General features: G+C 44.4%; 1 protein-coding gene across 4 annotated transcripts in view; it reads right to left on the reverse strand.

Moving 5' to 3' along the window:
* Positions 1-17,500, reverse strand: part of LOC134455693 (5'-AMP-activated protein kinase subunit gamma-1-like) — a 152,847-nt gene that overhangs the window by 67,555 nt on the left and 67,792 nt on the right. Inside the window, exon 1 of one of the 4 annotated variants that reach the window (XM_063206915.1) lies at positions 17,377-17,500. This exon is cut by the window's right edge and continues 1,766 nt beyond it. The exons of the other annotated variants lie outside the window; for them this stretch is intronic. Coding sequence (XP_063062985.1) covers positions 17,377-17,500 — 124 coding nt within the window. The remainder of the gene's footprint in view (positions 1-17,376) is intronic. 4 annotated transcript variants of the gene reach the window in all.

A 17,500-nucleotide genomic window follows, 5' to 3' on the forward strand; every position in this document is an offset into this window, starting at 1 on the left:
TCTGGGCTTTTTTACATGTCTTTCATCGTGAAAGCTGAAAAGAATGACTCGCAGTGTCGACTCAAAGGCCTCACTCGCTCGTCTTTGCTCCTGCACTGTACAATACGAGCTCATGAAAGGCTACAGCTCCCTGACTGAACATGAGATGAAAGGGGCTGACATTTAAATGAGCCTTTCAAAAGGACTGTGACCGAGCCCTAGTGTAGTTAACTGTTAACATTCACTCACTTTTTTTGGGATGAGAGAAAGACAGAGAGAAGGGAGGGGGGGGGGCAGAGAGGGAGCAAGGAAATGAGTGAGAGAACAGGGTGAGTAAAGGATAAGAGAGCAGGGGCAGGAGAGAGAGAGTGAATATTGGGAGACAAGGAGAGGGATGTGGGGTGAATGGAAACTCAGGGAGAGTGAGAGTGCGAGTGAGCGATAGAGAGAGAGCGAGAGAGAGAGAGACAGAGAGAGAGAGAGAGAGAGAGAGAGAGAGAGAGAGAGAGAGAGAGAGAGAGAGAGAGAGAGAGAGAGAGAGAGAGAGAGAGAGAGAGAGAGAGAGAGAGAGTCTCTTCATTCTTCCTTCTCATCTTCATTTCATGCTCACAGAGACACAGGTGCACAATGGCGAATAACAGCTAGCATGATAGCATGTCAGGTGGGAGAGGCCTGTGTGTGTGTGTGTGTGTGTGTGTGTGTGTGTGTGTGTGTGTGTGTGTGTGTGTGTGTGTGTGTGTGTGTGTGTGTGTGTGTGTGTGTGTGTGTGTGTGTGTGTGTGTGTGTGTGTGTGTGTGTGTGTGTCTGAGTGTGTGTGTGCGCGTGTGCACACCTGTGCATGTGTATGCATAAATGTGTGTAAATGGATTTGTGTATGTGAGCGTGCATGCGACCATACATGCATCTGTGTGTGTGTGTGTGTGTGTGTGTGTGTGTGTGAGTGTGTGTGTGTGTGTGTGTGTGTGTGTATGTGTGTGTGTGTGTGTGTGTGTGTGTATGTGTGTGTGTGTGTGTGTGTGTGTGTGTGTGTGTGTGTGCACAACTGTGCATGTGTATGCATAAATGTGTGTAAATGCATTTGTGTATGTGTGCGTGCATGCAACCATACATGCATCTGCCTGTGTGTGTGTGTGTGTGTGTGTGTGTGTGTGTGTGTGTGTGTGTGTGTGTGTGTGTGTGTGTGTGTGTGTGTGTGTGTGTGTGTGTGTGTGTGTGTGTGTGTGTGTGTGTGTGTGTGTGTGTGTGTGTGTGTGCGTGCGTGCTTGTATGTGTGTGTGTGTGTGTCTGTGTGTTGAAATGAAATTTTCAAATTAACGGAGGCTGCAGCCAGCGGGGGTAATGTAATAACATAGACTGCTGTTTGAGCTGAGGATTATTGGCCTCTGGAGGGACCCGGCCGTAAAGCCCAGAACGACTCAACAGGAGCCAGTGGTGTCCACAGAGGTCGTTACCCTGTGAAGTCGACAGGGGGGGGCAAAGGGGTTAGCTGTCCTTACCCCAGGAAGATGAGGGGCCCAGAATTTGGTCATTGGGACATTGTACGTATTGGGTGTGGGGGGGTTATTTTTTTAACCTCTTAAGACACGGCATTATACATTTGTTGTTACCAGTATGGTAATGACCAAGTTGTGGTGCATTACTAAAAAGCCTGTGTTGTGTCATAGTATTGTAGTGCTATGGTAGTTACATTTCAATGACTATTACAGCGTGCCACTAAAGGTACGGTGCGCATTAAGGGGCTACATGACTTTGTCCTGACGGCAAAGGGCCCCTGACCCTGTGGATGAGGTTTAGATAAGCAGAGCAGGTCTGATAACAGATAACAGGACAATGCCTTCAACACTCACCTTCAGGTTTACCTTTACTCCTCAAATAGTCGCGCTCCTGAGCCATTGTGAAAGCTCTTGACACATGCTCACACACAGACAGACATGTGTGAGTCTGTCTGTCTCTCTGTCTCTGTCTCTGTCTCTCTCTCTCTCTCTCACACACACACACACACACACACACACACACACACACACACACACACACACACACACACACACACACACACACACACACACACACACACACACACACACACACACACACACACACACACACACACACACACACACACACACACACACACAGCCATTCATAAGCTTCATCATTCACATACAGCAATTCATAAGCTAGAACATGTTACGTGCTGAGAGAATAAAAGTGATGATTTTTTTTCTTAATTTGCACAATATTTGCAGGTCTAGTGCCTAGATAGAACATGCTGGTTTTACATTAACATCCATGTTCCACACTCGCTTCCTCTTGGTAGTCCTGACCAGGGCAAGCCAGCAGAGGGAACAAAGGGGGTCAGTTGTCCTGGGCCCAGAGACCCACAGGCTGGGTCAAGAACTGAGTCCCCATTCCATTGCATGTATTCAGTAGGGGGGGTGCGTTCAGATGTCTTAGCCCTGGGCTCTGCCAAAGCTGTGCAGAGGCCCTGGCCTCTGGCGTCCACACACCCCTCCCACCCACTCCCTGGAGTGAGGTCAGGGGCCCCTAGCCATGATCTCTGCCCTGGCCGTCAAGCTGGTTAACCCAACACTCACCCACTTTGATGCTTATCACAAAAGATGAAAGAGTACTCTGATTGCCTCGCTAATAGACTGTTGACCTGGGCTGCCCTTCATTGCTGCAGAGATGATGATAAAGTTTTAAAAGAGAACGCAGGAGTTGGTGAAAAAATTGTTAAGTGTATGTGACTCATTTCAACTGCAGGTTGCTGTAGCAACATCATGAAGACAAGAATTTCTGTCAGTTTAAAAATATGGCTTTTAATAGCTCCTCTAAGAACATACAGGCTTGTTCTCACTGCAACCTCACAGGGATAGAGGTTACAACTCAAGTTAGACACAGTACAGAGGAAGACAAAGGTAGTCAGACCAAAATGTGAGAGGGGAGCCCATTCTCGGGGAAAATCAACGACATGCTTCGTGGTGCCGCTATGATATAGCATTTTTCGTAGTTGGGCAACGCGCGCTGTCGTCGAGAGTGGGTGAGAGAGAGGGTGAGAGAGAGCGAGTGAGAGAGAGAAGCGTGCATTCCGGGAGGGGAGCGCTGTCGTTGTGTCAGCTTCATGCCATGTCTCCCTTCCTCCAACATTATCCCTAACCTTAACCCTAAACCTAACCCTAACCCTAACCTTAACCCTAACCCTAACCCTAACCCTAAACTTAACCCTAAACTTAACCGTAAATCACTTGTTTGAAATGTTTGATTACCGTCGTTTCCAGTTAGCCTTCACTCGCGCTTGATTGTTGACGTCCGTCCGCATTATTCTTCCCCCCAAAACAAACTACCCCAATTGTAAGCTACCCCTTTCGTCGCTCAACCACGAGAAACGAGGCTATTCGTAAAGGCACCATGAGGCCTAAAGTTGTTTTTTTCTGTTTTTCTCGAAAGACTTCACGAATGGCCCGAGTTACTGTTGGAGAGGGTTAGACTTGAGTTAGAGAGAGATTGAGAGGTAAAGAGGGCAAGTCAGGTAAGACAATACAGATAGATGTCCAAGGATAGAAGAGGACTAGTCCAAAAATAAAGTTAATTTGCTTAAAATGCTTTTACTTTGATCAGTTTTTCGTATCTTTTGTCTGTTGGGGATCGATCATATTTAACAATCTCCTTCTGCAGAAACATCTCGTCTCAGTCCACTCTCCGCCACTGTTGCACCTGCTCCAGTGGTTTTTACAACATCATCAAACTATGAAAGACATATCTAAGGATAGAAGAGGACTAGCTCAAAAATAAATTTGTTTGCTTAAGGTAACATGCCTTGGCTTAAAATATATGTACTTTGATTCGTTTTTCGTATTTTTTGTCCCTTAGGGATTGATCATACTTTACAATCTCCTACAAAAACATCTCGTCTCAGTCCACGCTCCACCACTGTTGCACCTGCTACAGTGGTTTTTACAACATCATCAAACTATATGCACACAGACACTAATGTGCCTGCGGAGACACTTTAGAGCAGATGGCGATGTGTAACAACAAATACTACCGCGCCGCCTCTGCGTACCTAACGCCAGCTGATATAATAGAAGACGCCGCTCGATGTTTGGTATTCTTGGCTCGTTCCTGCGAGGGCCCCAACATTGGCGCAAACGTTAACACATTCTTTGTTTGCCGACACGGACGGAAAGGGGAAAACAGTGGTGCGCTAGCGAGAGAACGCTAGCGAGCAAATGAGTGAGTGAGCGAGCCGGGCCCTCTCACACTTTCAACCTACTGAACTAAGGCCCAGTTGGCTGGCTGCCAGCGTTGGGGAAGCGGAGTTGGTCTATTTGCCAAAAACTTTGTGGCCTAGGGTGAGATGAAACGGGTTGGGTTGAGTAGACAGGATAATGATAAACCCTCAGCCACAGGCTGTAAAATTGCAATTCTTATATGCAATAACTGTGAGAATGCTACCGTGTCTGGGTGTCGTACCATCCATTTGAACCTTGCCTCTCAGAGTGTGGATATTCTGACACACACACACACACACACACACACACACACACACACACACACACACACACACACACACACACACACACACACACACACACACACACACACACACACACACACACACACACACAGTTGAGAGTGCAGGCAATTTAAGTGGCGAGAGTGGAGAGGTTTAAGTGGTGAGAGTGTGCAATTGTAGCGGAATGTATGTGTGAGTGAGGATGATGATGATGATGATGATGATGATGATGATGATGATGATGATGATGATGATGATGATGAGACTGGCTGAAGAGGAGAAAGGAAATAGAGGTCTTGACCAAAGCTAACAGAAAATATGGAGCAGAGAGAGAGAGAGAGACAGAGAGAGAGGGAGCAGAGAGAGAGAGAGAGAGAGAGAGAGAGAGAGAGAGAAAGTAAGAGAGAGAGGGAGAGAGAGGGAGGGAGGGGATAGAGAGAGAAAGAGAGAGAGAGATAGAAAATAAGAGGGAGAGAGAGAGAAAGAAAGTAAGAGAGAGATATGGAGAGTGAGGGAGGGAGGGGAGAGAGAGAGATAGAAAGCAAGAGAGAGAGAGAGAGATAGAAAGTAAGAGAGAGAGAGAGGAAGAGATGAGAGTTGCAGGTTGTTTGTGAGCGCCGGCTGGCACTCAGCAGCACATAAATGCATTATATTATAGCAACTTAGCCATCAGTCACTGCCACTGTGCTGCATGTCAAGCAGCCCACTGCAACACACACATATTATATTATACTGCTATATAAGGCCAGTTCCTGTTTGCAAAATCATGCTTTCACACATTGTGAAATCCTACTGACAAACCAAGATGTGCGTGGCAAAAATAATATGCATAGTCAAGACATTTACTTTTCTATGACAACCTCTAAACGTCTGGGGCCGGATTCATCCACCTGTCTGACCACATCTGTCCCCCAGGCCTAATTTCTGACACACCTGGTCTAATCAGTTCCTGATTGCAAAACAGAACCCCATCTATACATTGACAGAATAAACAAATACACAGATTATAAGTAGATGCTTTCTGTGTGCACTGCTGTACCTATGTGCAGTAGAAAGAGCAACAGAATAAAAGCATCAATCCTTTATTGTCAGTACACACAGTGCTCTGATAATAAATAGGTTGGGAGCTCACTACGTTTCTCCTTATGACAGTGTATGGATGGAAGGATATTAACAAGTTTGTAAAGGAATGAATGATCCCAATGATTTTTGTCAGTATGCACTAAAATTTAAAGGTGCCTTTAATCAAAAACTTCCACAGTGCCACTTTCACCCTGTAGGACACAGCCCCTGTTATAAATTAACTGTTACCAGACCAAGCCGTAATGTATTACCAAAGGCTTTGTGTGCTGTCAGTGGTGGTGTAATACTATAGTAGTAAAGGTTTTTCCGTGATTTATTACAGTGTTCCACCGGTGGAACATTAAGTAATAATATTAATAATTAAAAAGTAATTAATAATTAACATTATACAGCCTCCCTTCAAGGTACACATTTAGGCTATACAGGCTTGAGTAGGCCTAGACTACGCAGACAGACAACAGACCTAGGTGGTGACAACTGGTCTAGGTGTCCAAGTGCTATGTACTATGACTCGCAAGGCAGCTCACTCATGTATACCACAGCCATGAGGTAACATGGCTACACTGCACCACACAGGGTCAAATACGTCAGTGGATGTTAAAAGTATGTAGGTGAAGAGGGAGACAACAGAGCAGCAGCAGGCAGCAGGCGTGTATAGCCAACAGCAGGGATGGGCAACTCTGATGGCCAACATTTTTCAATGCCACCATCGGAGGGCCACATGACCATGTATTTCAACTAGACGGATATGAGATACTGGCAAGCTACCAAAGGAGAGAGAGAGGCAATTTTTTTTTGTATATTTATACCCCAAAGGTGTATTAGACCATTGTATTTAAACACGACGTCTTTGATGAGAAAGAAAGACAAAACACCTACAGTAGCTTAAAAGAAAGTGCAAAGCGCTTACATTTACTGTAATTATGGCACAAAATGAAAAAGTGGCCAGCATGAAGTGCAGCATAATGAGAGACTTGTGGTTTTGCCTGCTGGCTTAGATTTGATATCAATGTTACTGTAGCAGTGTTTGTGCACACAGTACACATTAAGTATCTACGGGCCACACTGAAAGAGGGGAGTGGGTCGCACGTGGCTCCCCGGGCCTCCAGTTGCCCATCACGGGCCTACGGTATGTCTCTGATGTCGTGAATAGGCCGGGCTAAGATACAGTGATACAGTGACCCTGCCAGTGGATCAATTTTATGATGCGTAAAATCTCTTAGCTGGAAGCTGCAAATAAACACAGCTCAGCATTGCACACGCCTGGAGGAAGTCAGCGCTTAACACTTGAAGGCCAAGCAAGATTTAATATTGTGATACTTGTCTAGGCTTCGCTCATACCGACATGAATGTAAACAGTGCCACCTAGTGTGAAAACATGGTAACCGCCTCCAAGAATTGTATTTCACTGTTACCAATAGTTGACACCTTGTGGTGCCTCCACAACACATAAAAATAAGTGTAGGAAAGAAAATAATCAATAAACAAATTGTGTGGAAGAGAGAATGCAAGAATGACAAGCACATCCCCAACAATCATGACAAAACAGCCATTTAGTAGACAGTAGTGGCACAGCAGTAATCACAACGGAATCCCAGGATCTCTACCGAGTACGTCTTCAGGCATATTCCAAACTCCACACAGCCTAGTATTTGCCCTCTACATACCTATGTTGTCACATCCCACATGGTCACTGACCTTCTGCCTTGACCCTGTCATTATTGGTGTGCTCTGTCATGCTAAAAATCTGTCAATACGGTGTACGCCAGTGAGGTGAAATGTCATTTTTTGTTACAATATTCAGTGTTTGATAGTCTGTGTATGAGTGCGTGTCCGTGTAAGTGTGTGTTTGTGTACGTGTGTGCGCGTGTGTGTGTGTGTGTGTGTGTGTGTGTGTGTGTGTGTGTGTGTGTGTGTGTGTGTGTGTGTGTGTGTGTGTGTGTGTGTGTGTGTGTGCGTGTGCGTTTGCGTGTGTGTGTGTATACCTTTGAGCTGCTGAGCAAATGTGGTGAAAACAAAACGTATAGAATATTACAGAGAAATGAAGGAAGCCTAAAAGCTTTGCATAGTACTTGACCACAGCATGAGTGTCATCTTTACAGCCTGCAAGCTTGGCTTCACATGCCTAACCAAGTTATAACTTCCTCTTTTTAGCTTCTGATGGATGGCCAGCTGTTGGTCCTATATCACTGGTGGGAACTGCTCTGCAGCGACAGCTACTGTAAACAGCAATGGTTTACCCTCTCCTGTTCGAATCTGTTACTTCTGTTAGGTCTGTTACACTTCAAGTGTTGCACTTGTCCCTGTTTTACCTGCCTGTCACTTTTTTATTTTATATTTTATCCATTTTATTTATTTTATCTCTTTTACTATTTTTTTTTAATTATTTTCTCTTTTACTTCATTTCATTATTTTTACTTTTAAGACTGTTTTTAATCTAACTGTTAATTACACTGAGCTACGTGTCTTGGAGAATAGTGCTATACAAATATATAGCTATTATTAATATTATGTCACTTTATTGATGAATATATTTTCCCTAGACACTGAATGACAAGTGTCATTGCTTGCAAAAGAGTTATTAGGGTTGTTGAAATGTCCAGGGTTTTTTGTCAGACAGAAGTGGCAATTGCCTATTGCCTATTCCCACACCTGATCTCAAACTGCCTGATATATTCACACCAATGACCAACGCATACACTGACCTGCCTGTGTCATTTCCCAATAAACGAGGCTCCAATGGAAAACCAATCCTGTGAAAGCGAAAGCGAAAGCCCATTGGGAAACTCCAACTCCCATTGTCATTGTGACACAGCACTCCACAGCACACAAGTGAACACTGCACACAACGAAATTGCATTTATGCCTCACCCGTGCAAGGGGGCAGCCCTCAGTGGCGCCCCATGGGGAGCAGTGCGATGGGACGGTACCATGCTCAGGGTACCTCAGTCATGGAGGAGGATGGGGGAGAGCATTGGTTGATTACTCCCCCCACCAACCTGGCGGGTCGGGAGTCGAACCGGCAACCTCTGGGATGCAAGTCTGACGCCCTAACCGCTCACCCATGACTGCCCTATATGTCATTACAATCAGTTATCCAATTTGGTCTGTCTCACTAAAAGAAACAAGATACTTCAACATGAAGAGAGCTCATAACAAAATAATAACAAAAGAAGAATAATGCCATGCTATAAAAAACTAAACAGCCCAATCCAAACATTGGAAGCAGGAAGTGGGTGAATGGAAAGTAGCCCGTGAGACTGTTGTATAATCAAGTGATATAGCATAGTGGAGGGAGACGAAGGGAAAAGAGGTTGAATGGGGAAAGAGGGAGGGAGGAATGGAGGGATGGAGGAGGGATGAGGGAGGGAGAGAGGAGAAGGATCCCTTGAGAGCTGGAGTTGGCATTTCCACTATCTCATGACATTTTAAACAGCGTCCCCAGCCAGGTCTCCATGACTGATCCCGCTGCAGCATGGCCCAACTTATTATTAGAGCCCCCCGCTGCTGACACGCATTCATGTACAGATGATAAGAAACACTACTCACATACAAACACGCGCTCATGCACACACATCACACACACCACACACACACACACACACACACACGCACACACACACACTCGTGCAAGCACCTACAAGTAAACTGTACACACCCGCTCTCTCCCTATCTCTTTATCTCTCTCTGTCTCTCTTTCTCTGACACACACACACACACACACACACACACACACACACACACACACATACACACACACACACACACACACACACACACACACACACACACACACACACACACACACACACACACACACACACACACACACACACAGAATGAGTACACACATTACACACATAGTAAATTGTGTACCCCCATTCAATCGAAGCAGCACCTGCTACAGTTGCAATGAATATACACAACACACATACACATAACATGGATTTAGACTTACTAAAGTTGCATTGCCCAATATACAGTATGCACTGCAGGTGTGTGGTAGCCTAGTAAACTACAAACTAGGTCAAACCCTGTTGGCAGAATTTAATTTCCTGCCAGGTAGGTTGGTCTAGCATCGCTCCATAGGGAATAATCGTAGCTGGGCCATGATTCTGGCCTGGATCTGTTGTCTAATTACAATACATTACTTTTGAATCTGTGAGTCATTGATGGGTGTAGTAGCATATTGACTTTTCCTATGGTGTGACCCCAGGCTATATGTACATTTCATGCTAGATGTGTGTAATATAGGCCTACTGTTTAATCTGTCTTGCCAGGTGTATTTTGTGTGCATGCTGTTGGACACCTTAGTTTTCTTCAGAATCAATAAACTTACTCTATTGTACTACTGTACTCCACCCAAAAGCTTGATTACATAAGCTGCATCATGGCCATTAATGAATGTTTACATTACAGATTACAGTATGAATGACATGGTCATGAAACCTTTTACAATGGATGCCAACAGGTAAACATGATATTACCATGAGACACTTTGGGAGAGCCACAGACAAAGACTTAGGCAATTTGAGTAGTCTCCATTCAGGAGACTGTTTAGGGAAGTCTCCAGTTCCCTAAAATACAGTGTGTGTGTGTGTGTGTGTGTGTGTGTGTGTGTGTGTGTGTGTGTGTGTGTGTGTGTGTGTGTGTGTGTGTGTGTGTGTGTGTGTGTGTGTGTGTGTGTGTGTGTGTGTGTGTGTGTGTGTGTGTGTGTGTGTGTGTGTGTGTGTGCGCGTGTGTGTGTGCGTGCGCGCATGCATGTGTGTGTGTTACTTGTGCACTTGGCTCATACTGTATAAGTTAGCCACTGTGTTGTGGAGAAAACAAAGCTAGCAGGGTGACACACAGGTCAAGTGAGCACACACACACAAACACACACTCACTCACACGCACGCACAGTGGTGCAGTCTACTTTTTTGAAGTGGGTATACTGTATATCCTAGCATTTTCTGAAGTGGGTATACTGTATATATTTATGCTATTCTAAATAATGGATCAATCCATTTTAAGTGGGTATACTGAAGCCCCTAAAATTTAGAGGTGGGTATACTCCGTATACCTGCGTTCTACGTAGACTACACCATTGCGCACACATGAACGCACGCACGCACGCACGCATACATACACACACACACACACAGACTGCATAGCAGAGCTGCAAAGAGGAAAAGGGTAGAGTTTCCACACACCCACTTCTCCCTAAAAACATCTCTCCATCTCCTCTACATAAAGTCACTCTATCCCACTCTAGGTACGGCCTACAGGGAGATGACCCACATGGGGTCATTCACACACTCACAGACACACACAAACACACACGCACACGCACGCGCGCAGGCACACACTCTCTCTCACACACACACACACGCACACACGCACACACACACACACACACACACACACACACACACACACACACACACACACACACATAAACACACACACACACACACACACACACACACACACACACACACACACACACACACACACACACACACACACACACACACACACACACACACACACACACAGCATTGTCAGGGTCATTTCCAGTTCATTCAGCTCAGCTCCAGTTCCTATTTCAAGAGCCCACTCGAACATCCAGATATTTCTACGGGAGTGTGTGATTGGGTAGAAATTGATTTGGAGCCTGTGAACTGACTATGTTGAATTGGTGTATACACTGAGCGGAGTCAAGTTTGAGCTGTTGTGTGGGCCAAATACACTGTAACAGTGTGCAGTGCATACCATTATTATGGGATAAATGCTTGCAATTGGAGCAATTTGATTTTTTCCCTTTCCATGCACAGACTGTACTATGTGACTTCCATGACACGTCCAAGGTGTTTTGAGCTGGGCCTCGCAAAGAACGAATGGGGCAACATTAGCAGATCCTACCGTAGGCACCCACTGTATGACAGACTTCTGCCTATAGGTGTGGAAATAAGCTCATATTACACCTCCCCTTGAATTAAATAATAGGGTGGTCTCATAGGACAGCTGGTCTCATAGGACTCAATGTTAGCTGCTAGCATGGAGGTAAAATTTGCACGGCCATACTCAGAGAACGGTTGAAAGTACAGGACGGTAAAACGGTAAAACTCAATTATTTAACTCAAGGGGAGGTGTGATATGAGCTTATTTCCAAAAATGGGACAGTATCACTTTAAGTTATCATCACTTTTTTGCAGTGCTGATGTTTCAGCTCTAAGCTTTCCACAGAGTATCCCCCCCCCGCCCCTCCCCTCTCTCTTCACTATTATGTAACCAAGCCCTCATGCATCCTATCTCATGTCTACCGCTCCCCAGTATTGCATTTAGTGGGTCAGAGCTGAAGGCAGGCAACCAGGTCAGCAGGTGCTACGTTTCAAGGGAAAAATACTGCACCCTCCTACTTCCTGTTCACTATCTTTCTGTCTACCTTGCTATTTTACAAGGCCGTATTCATCTTCAGCACCTTTTCCTCTCTCCTTCTCTCTCTCTCTCTCTCTCTCTCTCTCTCTCTCTCTCTCTCTCTGTCTTTCCCTCCCTCTCCCTCTCTTTCTCTTTCTCCCCCTCCTCAGTCTCCCTTCATTCATCTTGCGCACCTTTTCTGTACCTCTCTTTCTCTCTCTCTCTCTCTCTCTCTCTCTCTCTCTCTCTCTCTCTCTCTCTCTCTCTCTCTCTCTCTCTCTCTCTATCTCTCTCTCTGTCTCCCTCCCTCTCTCTCTCTCTCTCTGTCGCCCCCCCCCTCCAACCCCTCTCCTACACCCCCCCCTCTCTCCCCCCGGCTCTCTTCCCTCTTTCCTCCCTCCTTATTCCTCCACACATGCTGAGAAGGATACTTTTCTTAATCTCCCCTACTGGGTCATCCACACAGGAGTAATGAGATTACTAATATAAGGCAGTGAAAACACACACACACACACAGGCAGACTAAGCCTACCCTGAGGCCTGAGCCCCCTCGAGTGCAATCACTTCATTTGCTTCATTCAGGAACATGATTGGGGCAAACAAAAGTAGACATCAAGGTATTAAGACAGATTTTCAGTCAAACAATTTGTGTGTGTGTGTGTGTGTGTGTGTGTGTGTGTGTGTGTGTGTGTGTGTGTGTGTGTGTGTGTGTGTGTGTGTGTGTGTGTGTGTGTGTGTGTGTGTGTGTGTGTGTGTGTGTGTGTGTGTGTGTGTGTGTGTGCGTATGTCTGAGCACGTGTGTGTGCATGTGTACCTGCATGCTTTCTAAGAAAAAGCTGACCAGTATGATTTGGCAGACAAGTAAGACACGGAAGTACATACGCACAAGGATGGTGCACAGAATCTGTGCTTTGGAGAGCACCAGTGTAGTCATCCATGTTACATAACCATAGGAAAAAAAAAACATTCCCACAGCTCTCAGCAATGTCAACCATCCTTATTTTTAGAGCACCAATAACCATTTTGATGAGCCACAGCAAGAACATTTCCCTCGGCTACCATTACCATAACAACACCTCAGTGTCAACACCAATCTCTCTTCATACTATTAGTATTTGATAGGATTAATTCCCATCAGCCCCCTGGAGATGGGGGGGTCGCGCGGCCAACAGGCTATTGAGCGCTAGTGGCAATAGAAGACACTGTCCCAGCACTGACCCTATTTCCTGTCATCATATCCCTCGGCTGATGACTTCTCTGACAACGGTATCTTCAAGTCCACACAGGCACTGTCATCTTTTCCATATATTTACCCTGATAGTAGACATGTGGTGCAATGTTGCGGGTGGCCAAAACCGGGACATATTTGTGTCCCGACATAGTTTGCTCCGGACCTGGGACACACAATTCCAAACCGGGACTGTAAACCGGGACTGTCACGGTTAAACGGGGACTGTCCCGGTTGAACTGGGACGTCTGGTCACCCTATAACCACACCATGTTGTTAGCCATGCTAATCGTAGCCCATATTAACATGGTTAGCCCATATAAACCTGGCTAAGTTAACCTACAGGAGGTGGTAAACCTGCTAATAGATAAGCCACAGGTGTCATTTAGTGAAGAAATGAGGACTCTTGGCTCTTCTGATTTATCACATCGCAAAGTTAACTTAAGCTGGTTTACTACTGAGCCAACATCTTGGAAAACCTCCCTGATGTTACCAGAAACAACTAAGCATAAACACGTATAAAAACTAAACTAAAACTAAACATAAACATGTATAGCAAAGAATGCTTAACCCTCAAGCGACCGGCCTGTTTTTGCGACTAATCTGACCGAGCGGGGTCATTTATGACCCCAAGGAGTTTATATAGAAATACCACTATATAAATTATGTTTTGGGGTTCATTCAAATTTATTTACATCTTGCACATACTTGTCCCTCATCTAAAGCAAAAAAATGTGAATTTGAACATTTTTTTGTTTTGCTAAAAAATAGTCAAACTTACATACGTATATGCTAAATATGATGTATGCCCTCATTTGCATATGTAAACATCAAAATACAAAAAACATCCAATACATTTTTTTCTTCTCTCATCATCAGTAATCAACTGAGAAAGTTTCATGGTGATATCTATCATTTTAATTTTTTAGCCTATTCACTTGTAGTAGTCTCACCATAATAATACAGTATATTTATGCTAATTATGGAGATTGCTCAAAGTGAAACTTTGAGAAACCAAGCTAAATTCTATTCATTAGGCCCATAGATGACATTTCTGCAATAAAACTTTAGGGTACTCAACATTTCTGGGTTCATGAAATCACAAGATCAGAGAATATGGTAATTTACATAGACAAAACCATGTCTCAAACATATAACCTTTTGCACACTCAAAATTTCTCTGAAACTTTTTCTGGACATTGTAGCTGTGAAAAGGTGTCTTCCACATATATTAGAGTAAAGAAATGATTCAACTGATGCTTCAGCCTTTGAATAGCCATAAAATAAGGAAAATTCTAAAAACGCCATTGATTTCTACACTGATGACTTGTTTCCTCCCTCTTTGTTCATCAGGATGACTTCCATTTCATATTCTCATCATGTGTCTAGGACCACTGTGCCATGATATCAACAAATATGGAGCAATAACAGAGGAAATGCTACCTGGGTGCCCTCACAATATGCTTCGTTGGCTATCGCAGGGGTGCCCTATTTATTTATATAATATATTATATTTTAATACTATAAATGTTTATATTGTGAATATTTTAGGTCTGCTGACCATGGCCTGCCCAAAGACACAAAATACAAAAAACAGAGTTTGAAAATTACAACAACAATGGACATTATAATGTTGAGTATCTCATGGATCCTCTCGGGGTCATAAATGACCCCAGAGATGTTTTGATTATAAATCCTACATAGATGGTCCAAATCTCACAAAAATCATTCACAACATGCACAACATATGTATTGACAAACTCCTAGAAGGAAAAGTTTTTCTGATGAAAATTGCCGGAATGGTGTATGAAAATATGTGCCCGGGGTCATAAATGACCCCAGTCGGTCGCTTTAGGGTTAATAATATCCTTTCACTCCAGACTGATGACTTCTCTGGCAATGGTGTCTTAAAGTCCACAAAGGCACTTGTCAGTGTGGTAACCAACACCACGTTAGCCATGCTAATCATTGCACTGATGTGATTGGAAATATCATCACAACATAAATATAGTTTATATAAAATATAGGCTGATGGTATGGTGTCCTCAAGTTCACACAGACACTCCTCTTCTGGTAATCAACACCATGCTCGCCATGCTAATTGCAGCACAGAGAAGATCGGCGACATCAAAACATACAGTGGAGTTAATATATAAATCATTTTAACACCATGTCAGCAATGCTACTCATGGGACTGGCACGATTGGCAACATCAATAGATCACAATATAACATGATGCTGTACATCATTCTCCCACACACACCCTGTGACATAGGCTGCGTGAGGTTGCTATGCAAACCTAAAGTTTTGGCAGTGATCCCTCAAAATAGAAAGCGCCCCTGTGAAATGTCTCTACTGAGCGGCACACATTGATTTAACACTTCGTGACAGCTTATGAAATTGGACATGAATCTGGTCCAGTTGCCTGTCTAGCTGATAGTAAATCCCACAGGCGTCCCTCCTCAGGCTTGTTGTCAACAGTGGCTACTGTATATGGCTATGCCCTCCTCTGTGACGACAGAGAGTAGCTTATATGCTACTCAGTTCCAGCCATTTTTGAAATTCAGGTTAGGGTTAGGGCTAGGTTTTTGGTTCCATGCGCACAGCTTAACATTCTTCAGTGCTTACATGATGTACATATATGACACTTTTGAATTATGGAAGTTGTCAAGATGGTTACAACGAAAAAACTAAAGAGAAAAGGAAACTGAAATCGCAAATTAGGCAGCAGAGAATGATGTGACTTGTGTGAATCGCCCGTCTATTGGACCAGGGTTCAATTCAACACGTGAAGAGCCAAGTGCTAAATCCGACTGTCTGAGTGTTGAATTAAAATTTACTTTGAATGATTGTCTTCAAGTGAAGAAAAAGTATTTTTTCTCTTCAATTGTCCTACAGGTTGGAGCTAAAATTATCTCATAATGAAAGTACGTTGAGGCAGGCCACTCTTTGAAACTCACCATACTTAATCAGTTATCGTCCATGGAGACGAAGCCACAGCGCTTTTCAGACTAATGCAAGTTCATGACACAATGTTGAAAAAGACTGAAAAGGTTCAAAAGGTTTAAAGGTTGGGAAAAACTACTTATTGTGACTTCACCCCCGTAAGCACATTGCTTTTCATGACTGTACTCCTTGTACATTATAATGCTAAGGTATTCCTTAAGCCCTATTCAAACTTCAAGTGACATGGTGCATTCTTGGATTTAACTACTTATTTAGTCTGTTGCTTTTAAAGAAAAAGCGAGCACAGAGCTTAAGGGGCTGACCGCTCATCTAACCCCAAACAGTGAGGTGGTGACCAAGGGAACATGACCCAGACCGGGTCACCAGAGGTCTTGATCCCAGGATTCAGGAAGTACCAAAGTCCACAGGTCTATGCCGTGTGTACAATAAACCCTTCAAAAAGAAAATCAATTTCCGACCAACTGACTGAACAACTTAATGCCACTGTGCCCCTAAGCCGTACTTTTTACGTGTGTACCTGAAAGTGTAGTGTGTCGTGTCCCAACTCTTTGGAGAGTGAGCGGAAGTGCTTAAATGATTTCATGCTTCCCTTAGAATCAGAGTGAGGGCAGGACCCACACAGCAAACTACATTTGAACCATCTGATCATCATGAGTGCTAGTGTTTTACACCATATCAGGCCCTGGGTGAATTATTACAGTATACCATACCAGCTAGAGAGACACACACACACACACACACACACACACACACACACACACACAGACACACACACACACACACACACACACACACACACACACACACACACACACACACACACACACACACACACACACACACACACACACACACACACACACACACACACACACAAACTGAAGGAGGTCACCTCCTGTATGTACCGTATATTGTCCTACATTAACACACACACACACACACACACACACACACACACACACACACACACACACACACACACACACACACACACACACACACACACACACACAGATTGAGGTATGTCACCTGCCTCTCCTGTCTCCTACACAGTAAATGTTGTGGTGTTAATTCAACACTTTAAGAGTTCATTTAAGTCCAAATGATGCCAAATCAACTCTTTAAGTGTTGAATGAGCACTGCAGAATTTACTGTGTACATACGTACGTACATAAGACTGTTCGCTAGTACAGTGGCCCCTTACCTGATCGAGGGTGACAAAAGGACAGGGATGACGGCACGATGGGATGGGACTCGCGGCGGCGGTGCTGATGGCCTCCGCCACCCCCGCCGCCGCTGCTGCTACTACCCAGGAGGCCATGGGGCTC

The sequence above is a fragment of the Engraulis encrasicolus genome, chromosome 9 (genome assembly GCF_034702125.1).
Source record: "Engraulis encrasicolus isolate BLACKSEA-1 chromosome 9, IST_EnEncr_1.0, whole genome shotgun sequence".
Classification (NCBI taxonomy): Eukaryota; Metazoa; Chordata; class Actinopteri; order Clupeiformes; family Engraulidae; genus Engraulis; species Engraulis encrasicolus.